General features: G+C 38.4%; 1 protein-coding gene across 5 annotated transcripts; it reads left to right on the top strand.

The window, feature by feature from the left end:
- The first annotated feature begins 7,075 nt into the window (after nucleotides 1-7,075).
- On the top strand, nucleotides 7,076-23,973 carry ralbp1 (ralA binding protein 1). Of its 5 annotated transcripts, XM_055014290.1 has the most exons (12): nucleotides 7,131-7,205; nucleotides 8,514-8,587; nucleotides 10,247-10,549; nucleotides 13,125-13,556; nucleotides 16,719-17,068; nucleotides 17,557-17,718; nucleotides 19,669-19,800; nucleotides 20,273-20,383; nucleotides 20,466-20,587; nucleotides 20,664-20,784; nucleotides 22,474-22,812; nucleotides 23,333-23,973. In XM_055014290.1, exons 3-11 carry the CDS (start codon nucleotides 10,300-10,302, stop codon nucleotides 22,786-22,788), a joined length of 1,995 nt encoding a protein of 664 aa, XP_054870265.1. In that variant the 5' UTR covers nucleotides 7,131-7,205; nucleotides 8,514-8,587; nucleotides 10,247-10,299; the 3' UTR covers nucleotides 22,789-22,812; nucleotides 23,333-23,973. The 5 variants fall into 5 exon arrangements, with proteins under 5 accessions (XP_023146599.2, XP_054870265.1, XP_054870263.1 ...); XM_055014288.1 differs by having other exon boundaries at nucleotides 22,474-23,973; XM_055014289.1 differs by having other exon boundaries at nucleotides 7,168-7,205; nucleotides 8,426-8,587; nucleotides 22,474-23,973.
- Nucleotides 23,974-24,663: the final 690 nt, after the last annotated feature.

Below are 24,663 nucleotides of genomic sequence, written 5' to 3'. Positions count from 1 at the left end.
AACGTCATGTCTTTAAGCTCTGATGTTGATCATTTATTCAACAGAACCACACAGTATTTATTATTATGCCAAATTTTAAAACATTTGGTGTCGTAGGCTGTTTTGTCACACTGAAAATAGTCAAATTTTACAGCATTTTTCTTTAAAACTGTGTGTTGTGCAGTTATATTGCTATAAAATACCCTGAAATCAACATGTCCAGTGTTTTTCCATTGACATTTGTGTCAAAAAACACAGAATATTTAGTATTTTTACCATGTCCGGTGAAAGAAAACAGTTCGTTTTTGTCAAAATTATTATTAAGACATGTAAATTGTAGTCATTTACATGAAAAAATTTGACTTCCAACTCAGATTTGGATCATTTTGTCAATAGAACCACACTGTATTTAATATTATGCCAATTTTTTTTAAATGTCGATGTCATAGACTGTTTTTTCACACAGAAAATAGTCAAATTTTACAGCATTTTTCTTAAAAATTGTGCATTGTGCAGTTATATTGCTGTAAAACACCCTAAAATCAACATTTTCAACATTTTTCCAAGTGTTACCAAAACTGGAAAAACATCTTGGCTCCACATACTGTAGATATTTTACTATTTTCTTATGTAATTTCCTTCTGTATCGTGTAAACACTGCCTGCAGTTCAGCAGAAAAGTCTCTGAATTTTTGCAGAGAAACTGATGATCACAGCTGAGTCACTGATAATTTCGTAATTGTGACAAAAAGCACAAAATATTTTGTATTTTTACCGTATCCAGTTAGAGCAAACACTTAATTTTTGTCGGAATTTTAATAAAGACATGTAGATTAAAGTAGTTTTCATGAAATGTTGATTAAATTTGGATCATTTTGCCAACAGAACCACACATCACACGTGATTATTTATTATTATAATACCAAATGAAGAAAAGTTTGGTGTTTTGTCTCAGAAAAGAATCTCATTCAAAGCATCGTTTTCCCAGTTGCCTGTCTCCTGCCCTGATCTTAGGGTGGTGTTGCCCAAGTCAGGAAACGCATCATTTCCTGGGGAAACAAAGTTGTTATTATACCATTCTGGTCCACAGGTGTTCCACTGACCGTCTCATGCGAGCAAACGGAGGTAAAAGGGAACATTTTCTGATGCCAATCTTGCACCGCCGCACACAAATGCTCTTTGTGATGCCAGCGAGCTTCTCAAAAAGCAGCAGGGCGCCTTATCGCTGATTATGTTCCCAATTGGCATGCAATGGCAGTTTGCACAGACTCATCCACCAGCCGCACAATGAGTTCTTGTTTGTCTCTGTTTTTTTTAATGATATTGAATCACGACCTCGTTTCACCGCTGCAGCTGTGTGGTTTGGAGCAGATGGTGCCAACAAAGATCATCAGAGGACTAATGTGTTTCATGTGTCCTGATGGCCACTGGTTTTCTGAGCACAACCACAGCGTTGGAAAGTACACCACTCCCAACACTAAGCGGTTTTTCAGCAAATTTAGATTACAGCTGCTTTTCAAAACACCGTTTGACAGTTTCTCTTGTGCGCAGGCTTGAATAACAGAATGACACCACAGCCTAAAAAGCCTCCAGACCAGTAATTCCAGACCATTCTTGGCCAAGCAAACCTACAAAGACCACTGTTCCCTCTAAGTTGCGCGCGTGCGCAATTGCGCACTGCTGACACGGTCTCCGCGCACAGAAAATCTGCGCTGCGCACAAAAAAAAAATCCAACCTAAATTGTAAATAAAATAAACACGTAACAATTCATTCTGTGCTATTTTTCAATGTGAGTCAGTGAGTGACCGGTGACTGGCTGCTGCAGCCAATGATGCGATTCACATACGTATTTACCATAGACTGTATATAATGGTATTTACGCAGCTCATCAACGTCAGGCGTCCTTATGTGCAGCCACCGTTGTTCTCATAGATATGAATGAGTAGATAAGACACGCCCCTTTGAGCTGCGCACTACAGCGAGGCTAAGCTAGTGGGGGAAAAGTTTCAGTGCATTCCGTTGATGCAGACGGCGTGAAAATGGAAACAACAAGTATGCTGTTTGCTTGTGGAGTTGCAGGTCGCTGGTTCAAGACCAGACCCTTCTCAAATTTTTATCAAAATCCTGACAAAAACAAACAAAAAGGCCAGTGGTGGGTCTTGAACCTGCAATCTTCCACTTGGTAGTCACTCTTCTTATCCCCTGAGTTACTCACTCAGATACCAAATCTTTTTTTTGTGCATTTATCATCTATTTTTTGTGGTTTTCGGGTTTTTTTTACTCGAGTCTCGACTCGACTGTTTTTCTCAGGAGGTTGGACTTCAGCCTTTGTGCTGGAGGGTGGAACCCTCAGTTCCAAGACGTTCCAAGCCTCCAGACCTCCTGAGTCCTCAGGACCTGAGCTTTCACACAGTCTGAGGGCTGAAATTTTCTAAGTCCCACAGTAGTTCTCTGTTAGATTGAACTTTCAGACAGTCTGAGGGCTGAAATTTTCTAAGTTCCTGAGTAGTTCTCTGTTAGTTTGAACCTTTAGACAGTCTGAGGACTGAAGTTTTAAAAGTTTCTTAGTACTTCTCTGTTAGTTTGAACTTTCTGGTTAACAGAAGCCTTAAAACTTGTGACCATGAGTCTTGATTTCACATTTAGATCATCCATCTGAGTTCTTCTCAGACCTTCACCTGTGGGTTTTTTAGAAATCCTCAACAAACTTTGATTCTCTTCACTGAACAGTAAAGTTTGTGGAGATCAGAAGGTAACATTAGTTTGATAAATGCCTTCAACTACTAGTAGACTTTATCTGGAAAGCAGTTTTCTGAAATGAGTTCTTAGTAAATCTGTCCACAATCAAACCAAGAACATAGAAAGAGGAAATGTTTGAAGAAACAACTTGATGTTTTCGTTTCAGACTAGAAAACGCTTTAAGACTTTATCTGTTTTTGCTCTTTTTGATCGTTTTATTGTTTCTTCTGTTTAATTTGATCTTCTAAATTCTAACTGGTGTCTTTTCAAATGTTTTGTCTTTAGTTTGATTCTTCTTAAATGTTTAGTTTTGCTTTTTTCTCACCTTTTATTCTTTTCTAATGTCTGATTTGATTTTGAAATGTTTTGTCTTTTTAATGTTTGTTTTTTCAAATGTTTTATTGGCTTGTTTGAAATTTTTTTTTCTTTCCCAATATTTAATTTTTCGATTAAATCTTTAAGGTTTTTCTTTTTAAATGTTTTACCACCTTTTAATTTTTAATTTTCTTTTTAAGTGCTTCATTGTATTTTCTGTTTAATTCCTATTTGAAGTTTTATTGTCTTTAAGATGTAATTTTCTAATGAAATATTTAATTCTGTAATTAAATGTTTTGTCTTTTTTTAAAAGATATTTTTTGGCTTTATTTTCACAGGTACAGTGAGAGAAAGACAGGAAACAGGGGAGAAGAGTTGGGGAAGGACATGCAGCAAAGAGCCGCGAGTGGGAATCGAACCCGGGCCGCTGCGTCAGGGACCAGTCTCTGTACATGGGTCACCTGCTTAATGCGTTGAGCTATACAGATGCCGTTCTGGCTCTTTAAACATTTAATTTTGTAATTAAATGTTTTGTGTGCTTTTAAATGTTTAATGCTCTTCTTGTTTAATTGTATTCTTTGAATGTTTAATTATCGGAAATATTTTATCTGTAATTTTTAATATTTGTATTTGAAAAATTCTGTTTAATTTCATAGTTACATGTATTGTATCTTGTTGAATTATCTCATTCCATATTTTGTCTGTTTAATAGAATTTAATTGTATTTAATGTTTAACTATATTAAACAGACAAAATATGGAATGAGATAATTCAACAAGATACAATACATGTAACTATGAAATTAAACAGAATTTTTCAAATACAAATATTAAAAATTACAGATAAAATATTTCCGATAATTAAACATTCAAAGAATACAATTAAACAAGAAGAGCATTAAACATTTAAAAGAACACAAAACATTTAATTACAAAATTAAATGTTTAATTAGAAAATTACATCTTAAAGACAATAAAACGTCAAATAGTAATTAAACAGAAAATACAATGAAGCATTTAAAAAGAAAATTAAACATTAAAAGGTGGCAAAACATTTAAAAAGAAATACCTTAAAGATTTAATCGAAAAATTAAATATTGGGAAAGAAAAAAAAATCAATTTTGTTTTATTTCATAATTACATGTATTGTATCTTGTTTAATTATCTAATTCAATATTTTATCTGTTTAATATAGTTAAACATTAAATACAATTAAATTCTATTAAACAGACAAAATATTCAATTAGATAATTAAACAAGATACAATACATGTAACTATGAAATTAAATACAAATATTCAAAATTACAGATAAAATATTTTTGATAATTAAACACTCAAAAAATACTTTTTAAATAATAAACCTTTTTAAAAGTTTTATTGTGTTAAAATTTTTTCCCTTTGATTTAATTGCTTTTTATGTAGTTTATTTCTTTAATCTTCTTTTTCGGTCAAGATTTTAACCCCAACCTTAAAAATGAAATAAACCCTTAAATCACAATGAAAATACTTCTGTTGTCACAATCATGAGTTAGTCAATTATTCAGTTTATCAATTCAACTTTATTTGTTTAGCACCTTTTACACAGATGAAAAAACTAAACAAGCAAAGAGAAAAAAAAACTATGCTAAAACTATGATTAAAACTCAAAAACATTAAACAAAAAAAAGATTTAACATGGTAATAAAATGTGTTGTGTCCAGGGGATGGAGGGAGTTTATTGAAGTCTTCTTGGGCTCACATGGGAAATCATTTAAAATATAAACTTGATATTCAGTCTAAGGAAACTGGAAACTGCAGAGCGACAGAAGAACCAACAATATCTCCTGTTTTCTCCTTTAATGAGTCGACTCTTCTTGTGCTTTCAGACCAAAGAACTACAGACTCTTCACAACCTGCTCAAACTCTTGGTACAGGACCTCACCACACGGGTCAAGAAGGTTTCTGTCTCATTTCTACTCTGAAGCTCACCTTCTCCTGCTCAAACTGCTGACAAATGTTTCTGCTGCTCTAAAGTCTGGTCTCCAGAACTTCCTAAAAACTCTCAAAGTCTCTTCTGCTGCAGGTTGCTTTGTAGAACCGTTACAGAAAACCTCACTAAACCACATGGAGGGGCCTCAAGATAGTCGTCCAAATGAAACCGTACAAAAACCAAACTAGCACAACCCAAATGCTAAAGTCTCCTGCAGCCTACCAGAGAACCTCTGAGAACAGAGAATCAGGACAGGAACTCTTACCTTCTGGACAACAAACGTTGGTTCTCAAACAAGAATACAGAATGTGTCTGACCAGAAACCTCTAAAGACTCACTACAGCCAAGATAAAGACACAACTCAGCTGCACCAAATCCACTAATCACTGCACACAGTAGCACCATGTGCTAACTGTGGCTAAAGAACCACATTTACCAAGACAACTATCCAGTACAAAGCCCTAAAACACACCAAGAAACACATTAAAGACAATTTTACTGCTGGAAGCTGCAAGCCAACGTCTAAAGAACAAACTAAAGCAATGGAGCCAAACCCGGTTCACTGGTGAAGAGAAACAGAGGAAATGTTTGTCTGCAGCTAAATAAAGCAGGAAGACACTGAGCTGCTCAGGTGTTCCTGATAACACCAAGCAGCCACCTGGACAGCCAATAGGAGCACAACTTACTGGAAGTCCAGAGGGCTGGCTTAGTGAAGGAAATTTAGTTTAAAGTTGAAGCAGAAAGTTAACAAAGAAAGTTGAAAACCACCTTCTGATCCCTGAAATCTCTGAGTTTTCACACAAAGAACACCTGAACATGTCAAACTGGTTCCATAGTAGAACCCTCATTGTAAAAATGTCATAGTATGGTGTGTTGCTCAAAAAACATTAGGACCCGGCTGTCAGGGGACAAACATGTAAGAAACATGAGAACAGAGAGAACCCAACCAGTAGGTCACAGTTTATCATCATCTAATCATCTCCTGAAGTCCATATGGTGAGAGACATCAGTATCTGGTTGTTCATTTACCAGAGGATGCTTAGAATCATGCTGTTGTGGTCTGTACTCTACAGTATTTTAGTGACTCAATAAATGCCTAAGTTGTTTTTTTTTTTTAATGCTTTTTAGTTTTTAATAAACATTTAACAGCCTATATGTAATCAATAAATGGCCTTTGCCTATCTTATGAAAAATTCACTCAGAACTCTGATATGTTAACAGTACTAAATAAATCAATAAATACATGCATACACACAAAAATAAGTTAATACATTAACTGTGTTAAGATAAGATTTAGATTTTTAAAAAAGTTGTTTATATTTTTGCAGAATCCAGTATTGCTCACTGGTTGGTCATTACATTTTGTTAGTTTGATTTCACTGTTTAAAATGATGCCACCTCTTTTCAGACAGAACCTGTGATCATAAAACAATACAAAATTTTTAGTTCTGTGTTAATAAAGCACTTAAAGCTTTAAGTATGGCTAAATGCTTTTTTCAGAATTAAATATATCACTCCTTAGGTGGTAGTGGCCCCAAGTTCAATAAAGTTGGAAAGATATTCACAGATTCGGACTTCCAGCATCAATAACTCATTAGATATAGGTTGTCAAAACATAAACGGTGCCTCTTTCCCATTGTTGCAAGGCAGACAATGTGCTACAAGCCCAGTTTTATCAAAAGTAACTGTCTTTCAAGCTACAGGAATAACATTGGTGTCTATGGACTGAACAGGGTCCGTCTGCAATTTGCAAAACCACTGCAACAGTAAAGAGAGACAAATATTCAGTAACTTCACTCTTATACATTGTAGTGTCACTAAAATCACTGCAGCCTTCAACTGGCTCCTGTTGACAAAGTGTTTTAACAGAAATGTAAATGCTGTAATTTGATTCTTTTAATGAACCATGTAACTTGAATGGATGTGATGCTGGTGTGACCACAGTGCACACGTCTGATGTTGCTCACAGTGGTCCAAGGAACGCTCAGGGAGTTTGTGTGTTTGCTCAGACTCATGAAAAATTAGAGGGAACATTGACAAAGACTATATATTTGTGGTAAAAACTCCAAAACAGGCACTGAAGCGGCGTCAACTACACTTCCCATGGTGCACTTGTGCTCCAGGCGCAGGCGCAGAGAGGTTTATTTAGTATACAGACAGCCGGAAGCTGTACTCCGAAATTGTCCGAACGGGATCCTGCTTGGTAAAGTTTCTTGTCTTTTGTGTTTTGCTCGTTCAACGACAGTACAGCGGTTGCAAAATAGAGTTTAGCATCTGTAGCTAACTATGTATTTGAAGTTGGTTTTGTGTGGACGAACCGGAGGCTTTTATCGAGGCGGATATGCAGGCTAACCAGCTAGCTTAGCAGGCTAGCTAAACTAACGTTAGCATATGGGCCCCTCCATTCAGACGAGAGCTCCACTTTATGGCAAATTTAAAGCAAATATCCATAAACATAACGGTATAGAACTTAACCTAAGTGTTTTCACGGCAAGCTGATGATATGTGAGTAGCTGTGTTGCATTAGCTTCCTCGTGAAACCAGGATAGGGCAAGAAAATGGTGAGATTAATCTGCCCAAAGCGAAGGAAGATTAAGATGTCAGACAGGCTTCATTAACAGTTTTGAGACCAGAATTCAATTAGGACAACGTTAGTGAACATGTGGCTGTAGGTTTCAGTCATTTATTACATTTTTAATCTCAGTTCTGCAGCGAGAAACCGTAAAATACATCACAACTGACTTGCTTCCAATATCAACAGGAGATGATCAGTCTGCTGTCAAGTTAAGGAACATATTACTGTGAATAGTTGGGTACATCCATTTATCTACTTCCTAAAACATGTACAGCTGCTCAGGAGTTCCTTTTTGTGCCTAATTCACCATCAACAATGCTATACTGCTGTTTTAGATGATTGTCTGAACATCCAGCTCATTATTAATCACAGATGAGTTTCAGATAAATCATAGTCATGGAAAAAATGCCTGGTACAACTAAAGGTACAGTTGTTTGGACAAATATAATGATAACAACAGAAACAGCTATTAAGACTTTAATTTCAGAGCAGATATCAGACATTTTCCATGGTTTTCTTGATAATAACCAAAATCCCTTCAGTTCTTCCATCAATATCTATGGCATTGTTCTGACAAAAACAGCTTTTAGGATTCCATGTTTTCTTTTCTGTCTGTTTTAGTCACATGATCCAAACAGGAGTTAGTACTGATTCATAACCATTGTTTCTGATGAATGCAGTCATGCGTCTTGGATGTTCTCCACCAGCTTCTGACATTGTTCTGCTGTCACAGCAGCCCATTCCTGTTGCACTAATTCTAACTAACTTGCTTTGTTTCTGGACTTGTGGTTCTCCATTTAGCGTTTGCAAAGAGTAACCAGGCTTTCCTCTGCCTTTCCTTGATGAAGGGCTTCTTCCTGCTCTGTGTGACTTCAGACCAGCTTCAACAAGTCGCTTTCCAACTGTCCTTGCTGAACAAGTCCCATTTCTCCACAGTGTTCACTCATTTTTAAGGTCCCTAGAGGTCTGAGGACGATTCCTGACAGGAACGGATGAGTGACGGCCATCTGGTGGGTAGAAAGATGTTTCCTGACCAGCTAGCAGCTTGGTAGAACCATGTTGGGCTTGTTTTTCCTTGGTGTAATGAACGGCTCTCTTGGAGATCTTCAGTTTTTTCACTACCTGTCTCTCAGTCATGTTAATTTCCAGCAGTGTCCAGGTGGCGTTCTTTGTAGCTTCAAGTAATTCTTTAGTTTTAGGCATTATCTGAGAGCTGGCAGCTTCTGAGTTGTGCTACGGCTTGAATGTCAGCAGGAAACCACTCTAGGTTTTTTCATATTCTGCTGATGACATGAAATGTCCTCTTATAGACCCTGGGATACAATGAAGCTGAAGCATGTCACAGAGGACAAAGTATTATGGAATCAGCTGCATTTTATGTCGTGTTCATTATATTCTTCATGTAATAAACCTTTAGTGGTACCAGGCATTGAAATGAACAAGAAATTGAAGAAAATAAAGGTGGTCTGATAGTTTTTTCTATGACTGTACTTCCTGCTACTAATGAGGTGGACTGTAGTTTTGTTTGTGCTGTCAGTGGATGTTAGGATTGACATGTTGGAGGCAGGATGTGATCGTTTGAATGACAGAGCCCCATCTGGTGGGTGGACGTGACTGTTGCAGTCATATTCAGGAACAAATGAAGAAGACAACACGGGGAAGGGTTACAGCTCGTTTCGTTGTGCTTTTAACATTCTGGTGTACAAAATATTTGATTTTTCAGGTCAGTAGATCAGTTAAGGACTGTGAATCTTAGTCTAGATTGGAGATAATGTGTTTCACAGCTGATGAAATAGGAAGAGTAAAAAATGAAAAGTTATCTGAAAAAGTATGTTTATCATATTTTAACTGAAACATGTCCTGTTTAGATTTCCTTTTGGTGGTGCACATACTTTCATGACAACGGTTGAGCTTCGTTTTGAGCTCATTGATACTGTGTTGAAGTACATCTGAGTTGTTATAATGTGATATTTTACAGAAAGTAACATATACTGTTATGCAATGCATCAGAGCAGCAATAATTACTTTATCAATCAAGTAGTTGTCAACTGTTAAATTATGTGGGGAAAAAGGCTAAATTCTTGTTCCAGCCTCTAAAATTTGACTGTTTTCTGATTCTGTTCTTGCTTTTTTTTACCCTTTTGAAAATGTTTAAGCATTTCTTTGTCAAATGTTAATTGAATCATCATTTTTTGATTATTGATTAATCAGTTGAATCTAAGTTTTCTGAGTCCAGGTTCTTAGATTTGAACATTTTCTGGTTTCTGTAAATTAAATATATTTGTGTTTTTGACTAAACAGGACGTTTGAGGATGTCAGCTTGGACTCTGGGAAACACCGATGAATATTTTTTCACAATTTTCTTACATTTTATTTGCCAAACAACTAACTGATTAATCAAAAAGTCTAAAAGTTAGTTAAGACCTACTTTGCATAAAGATTTAGTAGAAAGTTTTTTTTATCTTTGTCTGAAGAGTTTGTTAGTTACACATAAGTGCTGCGTTTAAAACTGAAAGCTGCCTCTCCACGTTCCGTTGTTAATACAGAAAGTAGAACCGTCCCAGATACTTGAGATATCTGGATGGTCCAGAAGAAATCATTAAAGACTGCACAAACTGGATCACGCTTTCTGGTTATTTATGTTGGATCTATATCTTTGATTTGTTCAGGTGTGATGGAGAGGTGATGTGCCAGTCAGAGGAGTGATCAGGCCCGAGCAGCCATGACTGAGTGCTTCCTGCCCCCCAGCAGCAGCCCTGCAGAGCAGCGCAGGGCTGAGCACCCCGGGGGGGTGGCCCGCACCCCCAGCTCTGAGGAAATCAGCCCCACCAAGTTCCCCGGTTTATATCGCACCGGCGAACCATCGCCGCCTCACGATGGACATCACCATGAGCCTCCTGACGCCTACGTGTCAGACGACGACAAAGAGCACAGCAAGAAGAAGAACAAGTTCAAGAAGAAGGAGAAAAGGAGTAAGAAAATAACTCTTGTCATTTGTTCTTTACAGTTCAGAGTAAAGATTGAAAGCATGGGATGTAAGGGGTAATGTTATGTTGCACAAATGCCCGGTTGGAGTAGAAGCAAAGTCATGTTGCGTTCACTGTAAATATTTGGCTACTAAGGTTTATTACTGACCTTTAAAGAAGCATTTCTCAGCACAAGGTCACTTCATGGCCTTAGTGACTTAAAAACAAACAAATATATCCAAACACTGTACTGGAGTGTGGGAAAATGTTTCTTGTAGTAAAATTAGACAATGCTGAGAATGGACAGAGTTTACCACTCTTGACCGGGTAATTATCATCATTTAATGCTTCCTTGTGCTGTGTTTCACACTAATAATAAACTGTACTAACAATTTAACCATTTAGTTGTAATCAGTGTTGTGGGAACACAGTATTGCAATGTAGTACTGTTACTAAATCCAGTAATCCAGTTATCACACTATACATACCAGTCAGTTACAGTTATACTGTTTTCAGTGCCACCTTGATTCTCTCTTATTTTTCTTACAATATTTTCTGTTCAGTGCTCCTTGGGCTTGTTTTCACCGACTTTGCGGCTGTCTCTGGTACAACTTCCTAAAAGACCATAAAACAAAGATGGTGTGTGTCATCTTCATTAGTACAGGGATTTATACTGACATGTGGACATATGTAAGGTATAACGTTCTATTGTTAGCTAGCAAAGTAGATCCATCCATCCACCCATCCATTCATTTTCTTCCTCTTATCCGGGGTTGGGTCATGGAGGCAGCAGACGAAGCAGGTCATTCCAGATATCCCTCCACCCAGCAACGCTTCAGTAGGTTCTGGGTCTACCCCGGGGTCTCCTCCCAGGCGGACGTGTTCAGAAAGCCTCCGAAGGAAGTCTCCCTGGAGGATCTGAATCAGATGTCCAAACCACCTCAGCTTTAGAGGTGAAGGATCAGCAGCTCTACTCTGAGCTCCCTCTGGATGTCTGAGCTTCTCCCCCTTATCTCTAAGGCTGAGCCCAGACACCCTACAGAGGAAGCTCATTTCAGCCGCTTGTATCCACGATCTCATTCTTTCAGCTACTACCCAGAGCTCATGACCATAGCTGAGAGTTGGAACATGGATGGTAAACTGAGAGCTTCTCCTTGAGACTCAGCTCCCTCGTCATCACGACGGTTCGATACAACGTCTGAATTACTGCTGTCGTTGCACCAATCCACCTGTCCATCTCACGCTCCATTTTCCCATCACTCGTGAACAAAATCCCGAGATACTTGAACTCCTTTGCATGGGGAAGCTACTCCCCCCAAACCTAGAGGGAATAATCCACCAGTTTCCTGCAGAGAACCATGGTTACTGACTTGGAGGTGCTGATCCACATCCCCGCCGCTTCACACTCGGCTGCAAACCGAGCTCCACATACCTCAACTTCTTGCGCTCATAGGTCTCCTGTACTGAGCTCTCCCAGGGCGCTGTGAGCTCGATGATGTAGACGTGCCTAAGCAAAACTGATTATAGCACCAGGTCTGGTCACAGGGTGGTGGATGCAATCTCAGGTGGGAAGCAGAGCTTTTGGTCCAGGTCTACCAGAATCCTCCAATCACAAGCCCCTCTCAACAGTCCAGGATCTGGGCAGCTGAGAGGGGCTCGCCCAAGAGGACCCTCACCCTCCCGGACAAATGTTGTTTCTTGCCATTGGGTCGACGTGGGTGGAAAGGCGCTGCGTTTCCAGCACTAGTGCCAGACACTTCAGTACCTGGTTGTGCCTGGTTTGGCAGCCTTGCACACAAACTGTTCACTTATGGTTCACATGGAAACGAGCACTAACTGAGAAACGGGCAGCATGTGAAGAATGTGTTTTATCTGAGCCAGGGATAAGATTTCTTAAGCTTTGTTTTTGTAGCTTTTTGGCCCAGGACGGAAATACTATTTTCATTGTATTTGTTGACAAAAGGAAAACTGTAGATGCAGGTCATGTAGTTCACTGAACACTGCTGTAACTGAAGGTCTCATCAATATTAGCTCTTGGATAAGAGAGACATTTTCAACTTTTCCGTCGTGTTGGGTGTCGCAGCTTGCCGTGGTGAGAAATGTTCCTCTGCTCGGGATGTTTTTCACTATTGCCCGTCCTGTATCATGATTTTTCCATGTCTGTATTTAGCTTGTACGGCAGGGCACAGTGGGAGAGAGGAAGTGATGGACAGTTTGAGGGCACACCCATAGAGCGTGGTGAAGGTGTGATATACTGGGTTCATTCTGGGGGAAACCCAGAGCAGATATTTGAACTGAGAAGAGGCCGCTAACTAACTAACCGTTTGCTCTGAGGAAAAATGTTTAAACTGTTCTGGAGGGGAGAGGTGTAAGGTGCAGTGGGAGCTATGCTAAATCGGTGGCTGACCTCTTTTCTGAGTCCCCATTCTCCCCCTCCTCTGCTATCTTCTCTCGCTCACACATCTCTTCCTGTTTCTATCCCACTGCTATCATAGTTCTGTCGTGGTGGTAGGAGGAGGAAAAAAAAGAGTGTTTCTCCCCTCAGATCTAACCCTTCTTTTTTTACTCTTTACTTTTGCAGCGGAAGGATACGCTGCCTTCCAGGAGGACAGTTCGGCCGATGAAGCGGAGAGCCCGTCCAAAATGAAGCGCTCCAAGGGAATCCATGTGTTCAAGAAGCCGAGCTTTTCCAAGAAGAAGGAAAAGGACTTTAAGGTGAAGGAGAAGGGCCCCAAGGAGGACAAAGGCAAGGACAAGAAGTCAAAGGACCTGACGGCTGCCGACGTGGTGAAACAGTGGAAGGAGAAAAAGAAGAAAAAGAAGCCGACCACCGAGGCAGAGCCGGTCCCGGTGGAGACCCCGACCTTCAGGCCCATCTTTGGAGCCCCTCTGGGTGAAGCTGTGAAGAGAACAGCTCTGTATGATGGCATCCAGCTGCCGGCCATCTTCAGAGAGTGTGTGGACTACATTGAAAATTATGGGATGAAGTGTGAAGGCATCTACCGGGTTTCAGGTATCAAACATGTTGTTGATTTTATTTCCATTCGATTTCTTGTTCTCCATGAAAACTCCCACTTTTATTCATGTGCTAACATAACTGCACAAGGGTTTTCTAATCATCAATGAGCCTTTCAACACCATTATCTAACACAATGTAGCATTAGAACACAGGAGTGATGGTTGCTGGTAGGGCTGCAACAACGAATCGATAAAATCGATAATCGATTATTAAAAGCGTTGGCAACGAATTTCATTATCGATTCGTTGTGTCGATTGGTGCGTCACTCGCCATGTCGTGGAGCGTCTACTTCACCTGCAGAGCTTTGTCAATGCTGGCTGACGGAAATAAAGTTTTTTTTTTTTTAAAATAACTCCACCTGTAGAGCGAGTTGAACACAGCGAGGTGGTGGCAAAGCGAAAGTGAATTCAGAGTAATTTCAACGAAACATGACCGACACGGAGAAAACGGTTAGACCGAAATCCTCAAAAGTTTGGCAGCATTTCACGCTTCACAAAACAAAAAACATGCGTAACATGCAAGCTTTACAAAAGTGACATGATGTACGGGAGCACCACGATGATGATGCAGCACCTGAAACGGAAACACGTTGGAGTCTCTGATCAGGATGAAGGAGCTCAACAGCAGGTAAGTCACTACATTATCCTACGTTTGTTCTGTTTTACAGTGAGGAAACGTAACGTTAGTCTCTCTGGTAGCTCTCCTGATGCTAGTGTTTGTTTGTTAGCTGATTAATGACAGTGATAGGGCACGTGTGTACCTGTGTACGTGAGTGTATGTGTGTGTGTGTGTGTGTGTGTGTGTGTGTGTGTGTGTGTGTGCTTTGTGTTTTGCTCTTTGGACTACATACTTGCCTTAACCTAATACTGCAAATAAAACAAGATAATTACTGAGTTGTTGTAAATTGTGCTGTAATACATACTCATACTATCTTTCTCATTTCATGAACAGCAAACAATGACAGGCTTCATGATGAGAAAGACATCATGTCCACCACAGCAAGCATCTGTCCTGACTGAGAGCATCCTCAGCATGATGGTCACTGATATGAGGCCTCTGTCGACGGTTGAAGACAAAGGCTTCGCTACAATGATCTTATTTGCTCTGTCAGTCCAAGTCTTCTCTTTCTGAATAAAGCGGCGGAAATTAAAAATGTGTTGTTTTTTTAAAATCCGATTCATCGATTAATCGAAAAAAATAATCGGCCGATTAATCGTTTATTAAAATAATCGTTAGTTGCAGCCCTAGTTGCTGGAAATGTTCCTCTGTACCCCTATGGAGATATTCCATTAAAAATCAGCTGTTTCCAGCTACAATAGTCATTTACCACATTAACAATGTCTACACTGGATTTATCATTCATTTCATGTTATCTTCATGGGAAAAAAATGCTTTTCTTTCAAATATAAGGGCATTTCTAAGTGATCCCAAACTTTTGAACAGTAGTGTAATAAAATAGAGTAAAATACAGGATAAATACAGTAAAAATACAGTAAAAATATAGAAAAAATATAGTAAAAATATTTTAAAAATAAAGTAAAAATACAGTAAAAACATAGAAAAATAAAGTAAAAATACAGTATAAATATAGTAAAACATAGTACAAATACAGTAAAAATATAATAATAATACAGTAAAAATCTCAAAACTAAAAATACAGTAAGAATATATTAAAAATATGGTAAAACATACAGTAAAAATACAGTAAAAACCTCATAAAACATCGTAAAAATATAGTCAAAATATAGTAAAAAAATATAGTCAAAATATAGTAAAAATACTCCAAAAATATACACTACTGTTCCGAGGTTTGGACAATTCCCAGACAATTCCATGTTTTCCATGAAAACTCCCACTTTTAGCATTTTTTAAATCATTTATTTAATGTTATCTTCATTGAAAAAAAAATGCTTTTCTTTCAAACATAGACATTTTTAAGTGACCCCAAACTTTTGAACGGTAGTGTATGTCATTAGGAATAACGTGTTAAATTTGTGGCCACAGATGTTGTAATTTAGAGAGAAGGGTGGGATCATGTCGATTATGTCGTCATTTTCTTCTTCCAGTTGGGACACTATTGGAGTGGTGTCACCTATCATATGTGCTCAATGATTGGCCTAATATTGGTCATAAATGCAAAAAAACATACTTTTTCTCATAAAATATCTGCCTAACTGGCTCAATGCTCTACATTTTTAAGCTTATATTGGTGCCAATCACAGAAAAACAATCATGTTTGTTGGAATATCAGAGAAGTAGAAAAAAAAAGTGGCCAATTTTTAACCAAATTTGCACCATCATAAAACTGGTTTAATTTTTTTCTATCAAAGCAGGATTGTAGCATTAACCCTCGTTTCGTCCTGCGGGTCAAAATTGAGCCGTTTTAAAGTTTGAAAATGTGGGGGAAAAAAAATAATTTCACAGTGAAACTTCTGATGTCCACATTTTCAACATTTTTGGGAAAACTTTGAACATTTTTTGGTGGAAAAAAATAAATGTTAAAAATATTTCTTTAAGAACATTCACCAAAAAAATCAACCAAAATCCAGTAAAATTTGCTGGATTTTGGGTGATTTCTTAGTTTTTAATGTGAATGTTCTTAAAGAAAATATTAAAAATTTTACTGATATATATGGAATCATTTTAGATATTTTTAGGATTTTTTGGGAAGATTTGTACTCATTTTTTGAAAATATTTACAAGAAGTTTCTTGCCAAATTTGGGGGATTTTTTTAAAAATAAAACTTTCAAGGGAAACTTTTAAGGAATTATTGGAATTTTCTTCCTGAAGGTTTTGCAATTTTTCAGAAATTTGGGGAATTTTTTTGCAGAATTTTTGGATTTTTTTCAGACAAGGAAACAATATTTTTTGGTGCCTGTAAATGAAGACAACAGGAGTGTTAGAGACCATATGTACATAGCAATGATCCTGCAAAATTTCAGGACTCTAGTTACATTAAATCTCAAATTACTGCACTTCAAACAACGCAGACATGGACATGACCACACTCAAAAACTCCCAAAGTAATATTCCCTATGGCCGTAGATTTTACACTTGGTAAACCAAATCTGTATTCACCAGTTTAAAAAAATATCAGTCAATTTGAAGATGAATTGTGGTGGAAATTATCCTGTTATTTGTTTCGCCTCTGTCAGGTATGAAGTCGAAGGTGGACGAGCTGAAGGCAGCATACGACCGAGAGGAGTGTCCCTGCCTGGAGGAGTATGACCCCCACACAGTGGCCAGCCTGCTGAAGCAGTACCTCCGCGAGCTGCCGGAGAACCTGCTGGGCCGAGATGTGGCCCAGAGGTTCGAGGACGCCTGCGGTCGGCAGGTGGAAGCCGAGAAGGTGACGGAGTTCCAGAGGCTGCTGGGCGAAGTGCCGCCGGAGAGCCGACTCCTCCTGTCCTGGCTCGTAACGCACATGGACCACGTCATTGCCAGGGAGGCCGAGACCAAGATGAACATTCAGAACATCTCCATCGTCCTCAACCCAACCATACAGGTCAGAGACGGGAGATGAAGCTGAGTAAGAGAACTGGAGGCTAATTGGAAAGGCAGACTAAGCATCAAACAGAAATGTGGGGCTTTGGCTCGGGCCCTAATGTACCTAAAAGATAAGAAACCTCCCCTTAGCAACAAGCCAACTGAGTTTTTATTGGATCAAGCAGTCGGTTCATGTGTGAGACCCTGGCCCAGTTTAGTGCAGCTAATTTATTCCCGCTGGGGACGTCTTTGTGGCTGCTCCACTTATTCTGAACCAACAGCAGCAGGAGCCACAGCACTGTTAAATAAACACTTGGTTCAGTTAATGAGCGGAGTCCGGGGTCAGTTTAATCAGGCTGAGGAAATATGCAGGGATTTTTGTTGTGCAGATTCAACTCAGTGCAGAAAAAACAGAACACAGAGAATCATTTGAAGGCTGGATGCAGTTTGAACAGATTTCCTGCTTTCTGCTGTCGTCCTCTGCTGATCAGTTTACCGTCATTCCAGATTGGGAATCGTGTTCTTTACATGTTCTTCACCCACGTGAGGGAGCTGTTCGGAGGCGTGATCCTGAAGCAGGTGGTGCGGCCGCTTCGCTGGTCCAACATGGCGACGATGCCGGCTCTGCCCGAGACCCAGGAGAGCATCAAGGAGGAGATCCGACGACAGGTGGGTTCAGCTAACACATCCGTTTTAGTGTTAAACAGAACAGAAATGCCGAATACTTGTTGCTTTCAACCTCTTAAACGTGAGGATCTCAGTTTTTTACATCTGCCTGCTGCAGTGTATGAAAAAGGCAGACATATAAATGCTTCAGTTTAGTGATTAATTGTTACATTTGACATTTCATGCAGGATTTAAAGCAGGGCTGTCAAACTCATGAACAACCTGAAATTTCTGAAGAAAAATAAATTCATTTTCAACATTTAGCCTCAGTTTATCATTTCCACATTACAACTTCCAGATCACACAGTGACTACAAAGGAACATAACATTTAGTCACAGGTGTCTGGACCTGATTGATACAGTATTTTACTTTAAAAAACACGACAAAATATTACAACAATGAGACACAAAATGACAAAAGCAAGAAACAAAATGACAAAAAATGAGACAAACAACACGAAACTAAAAGAAGAGACAAAAAAATTAACAAAAACATTACGAAGGGATAAAAAAATTGATAAACGAGACAAAAAAATTACACAAATGACACAAACGAGACAAAAAATGACAGAAGCGTGAAACAAAACAACTAAAATGACACACAAAACAATGAATAAAGCAAAACACAAAATGACAAAAATGAGAAAAAACACAAGTGACACAAAAAGGAAACACAAAACAACAAAAACAAAATAACAAAAACATGAGACAAACGATAAAAGTCAGACAAAAAAGGCAAAAAGCAACAAAAACAAGACAAAATATGACAAAAATGAGACACAAAATGACAAAAATGAGACAAACGACATGAAACAAAACAAATAAGAGCCAAAAATTAAACAAAAAAGTTACAAAGCAGCAAAAAAATGGACAAACAACACAAGGGAGACAAAAAAATGCCACAAAACGATGCACAAAACAGTGAATAAAGCAAAACACAAAATGACAAAAATAAGACAAAAACACAAGCGAAAGAAAAAGGAAACAAAACGACAAAAATTTGAGACAAACGACAAAACAAAAACAAGACAAAATATTGCAAAAATGAGACACAAAATGACAAAAGAACAATGAACAATCTAGTATTTTACTTTATGATCAAAGCAACTTGTCATTGTCTGTAAATGATTTTAAATTTATAGTTTCACTAATTTACAATCTGCAGTTAATGTCTTCTCTGGAATTTTTACACTCTGAGGGCTGGATTGAACCATCTGGAGGACCGCTTTTGGCCCGTGGGCCTCATGTTGGACACCCCTGGTTTAAACCAATCATAAACGTCTTTAGTAGCACTACTCTTAGGATGCAGCCCTGAAAAAGAACGATGAGGAACTTGTTTTGGTTCAACATATTTTGTCTTGTTTTTGTTGTTTTTTTTTTTGTCTGACCTTTGTCATTTGTTTCATGTTTTTGTTGTTTTCTCGTTTTTGTATTTTTGTGTTTCCTTTTTGTCTTGCTTGTGTTTTTTGTGTAATTTTTCTCACTTTGCATTTTGCTTTTGTTGTGTATTGTTTGTATCATTTTGTGTTTTTTTGCCTCGTTTGTGTTGTTCGTCTACGTTTTTGTTTTGTTTCTCGCGTTTGTCATTTTTTTTGTCTCATTTGCAATTTCTTGTCTTGTTTTTGTCGTTTGTCCATTTTTTTTGTCGCTTTGTAACTTTTTTGTCAGATTTTTTGTCTCTTTGGTGTCATTCATCTCATTTTTTTTGTCATTTTGTTTCTCACTTTTGTGTCTCGTTTTTGTAATATTTTCCTTGTTTTTGTTGTATTTTGTCTTTTTTTTTGTTTGACTTTTGTCGCTTTGATCATAAACTAAAATACTATTTTATTCAGTTCCAGATGACTAAATGTTTTGTGCCTTTGGAAACTGTCCAGTGTTTGGCTCCTGCACTCTCTTTAATCTCGTCCACATCAAGTAAAGTTCAGCCTCTAATATAAATGTGTTTGTGTTTAGGAGTTTCTACTGAACTGCCTGCACAGAGACCTGCAGGCAGGAGTGAAGGATTTGTCTAAAGAGGAGCGACTCTGGGAGGTTCAAAGAATCCTGACTGCCCTCAAACGCAAACTGAGGGAAGCCAAACGTCAGGTAAGCTGTCAGCTTTGTCTTGGAACTTCTACTTTGTCTATCAATTTCTATCAATGACAGGAAGCTAAATAACAGAAACATCCCCCTGAATGACACAGTAGCACCACAAAAACATGAATTAGCACCTGTCTAAAAGTTATACCCTTCATTAAAGTGGGATCTGTTGCATTAGTTTTAGCTGTATGTCCCTAAATAACTGCCACATGAGTATAAACAGGAGTTAATGTGTGTGTGTGTGTGTGTGTGTGTGTGTGTGTGTGTGTGTGTGTGTGTGTGTGTGTGTGTGTGTGTGTGTGTGTGTGTGTGTGTGTGTGTGTGTGTGTATATATATAAAAACATGAAACTGATTTTGTATTTTTGCAATAGTGGGTTTTACAGCATGAAGTACCTCATACAAGCTACTTGCAATAAAGTCAACTGTCCCTTTCAGATAAACATAAACTGCTCTGTTTATTTCCTCTGTGTGTTTTAGGAGTGTGAGAGTAAAATAGCCCAGGAGATAGCGAGCCTGTCAAAGGAAGATGTTTCTAAAGAAGAAATGAATGAGAATGAGGAGGAAGTCATTAACCTTCTCTTGGCTCAGGTGAGTCATTTAGATAAACACACTGATGAGACACCAGAACAGTGTCTGGAAAACGCTCATTTTAAACGTATGCTTCTGCTAGGAAAACGAGATCCTGACGGAGCAGGAGGAGCTGATCTCTCTGGAGCAGGTGCTACGCAGACAAATCGCTACAGAGAAGGAAGAAATCGAGAGACTGCGGGCGGAAATCGCAGACATCCAGAGGTAAGAGAGTTAAATATGCTGTAATAATAATGTTTGACATGAAGTGCAGACCTCAGCCAACAGTGCTCTGTTTCAGCCGGCAGCAGGGTCGCAGCGAGACGGAGGAATACTCATCAGACAGCGAAAGCGAGAGCGAGGATGAGGAAGAGCTGCAGATGATACTGGAAGATCTGCAGAAGCAAAATGAGGAACTGGAGGTGAGAAAACATTCACTACGCACTGGTTTGTGAACTCCTCCCTGTAGTGTAGGAAACAGTTTATACCTGGAAGAGAGTAAAATCTACCAGTAGAACACACTGCTCTGGAGCCTTATAATATAGAAGTATTATAAAAATTAACTTGTATAACACCTTTTTTAATAGTTACAAAGTGCTAAATGGAAACTTACAAGACTAATAAGACCAATAAATAATCATAAACGCAGCCAGAGGACATAAAAACAAAGATCATAAATACAGTTACATCATAAAACAAAGAAGGGGTCATAATGGAACATTTATAACGGCCTTTCAATAAAAGAATGCTTTTATGACAGGATTTAAAAGACACTGTTGATCTCACTTGGCAGATTATTTCAGTTTGGGTGGTGTAACAGCAAACTTATCAAGACCTTTGAATAATCAACAATCTAAGAGAGCAACCTGTAATTTCTTTAGAAAAATAAATTCAATTCAGCAACATTCAGCCTCAGTTCATCATTTCCACATTACAACTTCCAGATCACAGAGTGTCTACAAAGGAACACAACATTTAGTCATCTGGAACTGAACCATAGAGTATTTACTTAATGATCAAAATGACAAAAGTCAGACAAAATATTACAAAAACGAGACACAAAACGACAAAAGCAAAAAGCTAAATGTAAAAAATGAGACAAAAAAGGTACAACGCTGCTAAAAAGTGGACAAATGTAAAAAAAAAATAAAATTGGACTAAAATTTATTCAAATGACACAAACGAGACAAAAATGACAAAGGGGAGAATCAAAATGACAGGAAAAGCAACACAAGCGAGACAAAAAAGAACACAAAATGACAAAAACATGAGACAAACAACAAAAGTCAGATGACAAAAGGTAAAAAACAACAAAAACAAGACGAAATATTACAAAAATGAGACACAAAGTGACAAAAGTGGACAAATGACACAAGCGAGACAAAAAAAACAACTATTAAAGCGAAACAGAAAATCATAAACATAAAACACTAATGAGACAAAAAAGAAACACAAAATGACAAAAACATTAGACAAACAACAAAAGTCAGATGACAAAAGGTAAAAAAACCCAACAAAAGCAAGACGAAATATTACAAATATGAGACACAAAGTGACAAAAAGTGGACAAAAAAATGACAAGACAAAAAAATGAGAGAGGGGGAAACAAAACGACAAAAAAAGACAACACAAGCGAGACAAAAACTAAACACAAAATGCCAAAAACATGAGAACAACAACACTTGAACGGTGCTCTGTAGATAAACTCTCTGCTGCTACAGAACCCCACTGACCAGGAAAAACATTTACAGAAAACCTTTCATCCCCTCTGCAATAGCTGCTCTTAATAACACCAAATAGACTGCACTGTGTTTCTAGTGTTTTTATGTGCTTTACTTGCCTTTATTTATTGTACTGTGTTTTTAATGTGTGAGGGTGTTTTAAATGTTTGAGTGTGGTTTATAATTTTTGTCTTACAGCCGTTATAAAAGATGAATTTCTGTTTTTACTTGGAACAGACAATAAAGTTATTCTATTCTATTCTATTCTATTCTATTCTATTCTATTCTATTCTATTCTATTCTATTCTATTCTATTCTATCCTAAATTTTACTTTCTTCTTAAAGTAAGATGAGGTCCGACTGCTCTGTCTTCGTTTTGTTTCCCCGCAGAACAAAAACACCCACCTGAACCAGGCCATCCACGAGGAGCAGGAAGCCATCCTGGAGCTCCGCGTCCAGCTCCGCCTCCTGCAGAGCCACAAGCTGCAGCAGGAACTGACCGTCCAGCCGCCGGCCGAGCAGCCTCCTCCCGCCCAGCCCAGCCCGGAGGCCCGCAGCGAGGAGCAAGCCAAGCGCTCCGTTGCAACCGCCGCCGCCTCCTCTGCTGCTGCTGCCGCCACCGAGACGACCGCCTCGTCCAACGGGAAGGCTGCCTCCAAGGATCCTTCAAAGCCCTCGCCCAGCAAAGACAGAAGCAACATGTGACTCTGCTCCACGTCTCCACCGCTGGTCAGTTGTCCTGTAGCTTCTCATCCACTGGAGATTTCACAGCGTCCTGATTTAGTTCCTCATTTCCAAAACACAAAAACCTAGAAACAGAGTAGCTGCTAGCGGACACTGAGAGACGAGGTGGGAGCGTGTTTTCCAGATCTGCAGTGCCAAGTCTCAATGAAGGAGGAGGGCGGACGGGAAATGAAGGGATTCCTGGACAGTCAGAGAGACGATGAGTGAGGCTAGACCAGATTTATTCTCAGTCCCTGTCGTGTATTCTGTCCCTTCCTAGAGGCAGATTTGACATGTTTGGATAGAGATCACTGTGCCATACCTGAAGAAGTTCCCCCCCAGAGAACCACTAACACAAAAGCTCTTTGAATGATGAAGAATTTATGATGGGTCTGTCTAAATATTATATATTTAAGTAATATTCTGAAGAACGACTATTCAAGATTGATTTAAAAGTTACAGCTTTTTTTTTAGTAATATATGAATATATAAATATATTGTAGATGTTTTCTTTTCTCTCTGCAAGCCGATGCACATAAAACACAGCGGCGTTCCTGGCAGCTGACCAGTGGATGGAAACAGCGAATACAAAAGTACGTTCATCACGGCGAACAGCAGGAGGCGCCGCAGAGCAATCATCTTTCCTGTCGTCTCTTCATCGTAACAGATCTACGGTGATGATTTCAGCCTTTTAGAGACGCACAGGAGGCTTATCTAGTTCTGTTGTGTATTTGGGTGTGTGTTGTTTTGTTTTTTTAACTCATGATGTGTGGAGTTAAACAAAAGTCAATCATTTCATTTAACTGATCCATGCAGAGTACTGTTCAGTGATTGAAGTGAAGGCACGGCCTGACTCACTTCCCTTTTCTGTATATTGTTGTAAAATTGCAAACAAACTGTATTTTCCAGCTCTTACGTTTTGTCATATGTTCTTTTTTTATTCTTCTTATTAATGGCCTGTATGGATAATGCTAGTGCGACTGGTCACGGGCAAATCGAAGCAATCTGGACTGGTGATTTCTGAATTAATCCTGTGACTGAAACACGCTAGGTTGGGCTCAGAAGCTTCTCATGAGGTTATTTTTTCATATTGTTCCGAGCTTATGTAGCTGATTGTTGCAGACAGAATAATGCTGTGAAGAATAAAGTGTCAATCGGAGTAATTTACCGGAATCTCTGGTCTCTTTCTGTGATGCAAAGTGAACCTGTTCGCTTGACTGATGCATTGGCTGAATAAATCCTCTGCATGGGGAGCAAGAGAAAGTGGAACCACCCAACTTTTTTCTCATTCCTTTAACTGGTTTCCGATTTGGAAAGTTGCTGTGTCAAGTTGGACGAAAATATCAGAAAAAGACCAGCTGTAGGCCAACTTTATTTCAAAATAAAAGCACACTTTTAACTCTAGGAAAATATAATAAAATCAGATTTCCATTATTTCCTTAAATATTACCTCTATGTGTAACTTATACTGGTGCATTTAAGGAGGGACTTATGCCATTTTTTGCCAAACATTTATTTATAGAAAGATAACTATAGATAGACTATAGGTAGACAGGTAGATAGACGATTGATTATTGATTTATAGATAGACTATAGATTACATTATAGATAGACTATAGATAGACAATAGACTATAAATAGATTATAGTTAGACTATAGATAGATAATAGATATAGAGATAGACTATAGATAGATAGACTATAGATAGACGATAGATAGACTATAAATAGACTATAGATCGATAGTCTATAGATAGATAAACAGACTATAGGTAGATAGACTACAGATAGATAGATTATAGATAGACTATAGATAGTCTATAGATAGATAAACAGACTATAGATCGATAGACTACAG

Source organism: Amphiprion ocellaris, chromosome 10 (genome assembly GCF_022539595.1).
Source record: "Amphiprion ocellaris isolate individual 3 ecotype Okinawa chromosome 10, ASM2253959v1, whole genome shotgun sequence".
Classification (NCBI taxonomy): Eukaryota; Metazoa; Chordata; class Actinopteri; family Pomacentridae; genus Amphiprion; species Amphiprion ocellaris.
The sequence above is the reverse complement of the archived record's forward strand: the minus strand, read 5'-3'. Positions and strand labels throughout refer to the sequence as shown.

Bases quoted from the DNA above. Each gene is read 5' to 3' on its own strand.
- ralbp1 (XM_023290831.3), top strand. From the start codon at position 10,300: ATGACTGAGTGCTTCCTGCCCCCCAGCAGCAGCCCTGCAGAGCAGCGC. The intron at 17,069-17,556 runs GTCAGAGACGGG...CCGTCATTCCAG, and splicing joins TCCTCAACCCAACCATACAG to ATTGGGAATCGTGTTCTTTA. The intron at 17,719-19,668 runs GTGGGTTCAGCT...GTTTGTGTTTAG, and splicing joins AGGAGGAGATCCGACGACAG to GAGTTTCTACTGAACTGCCT.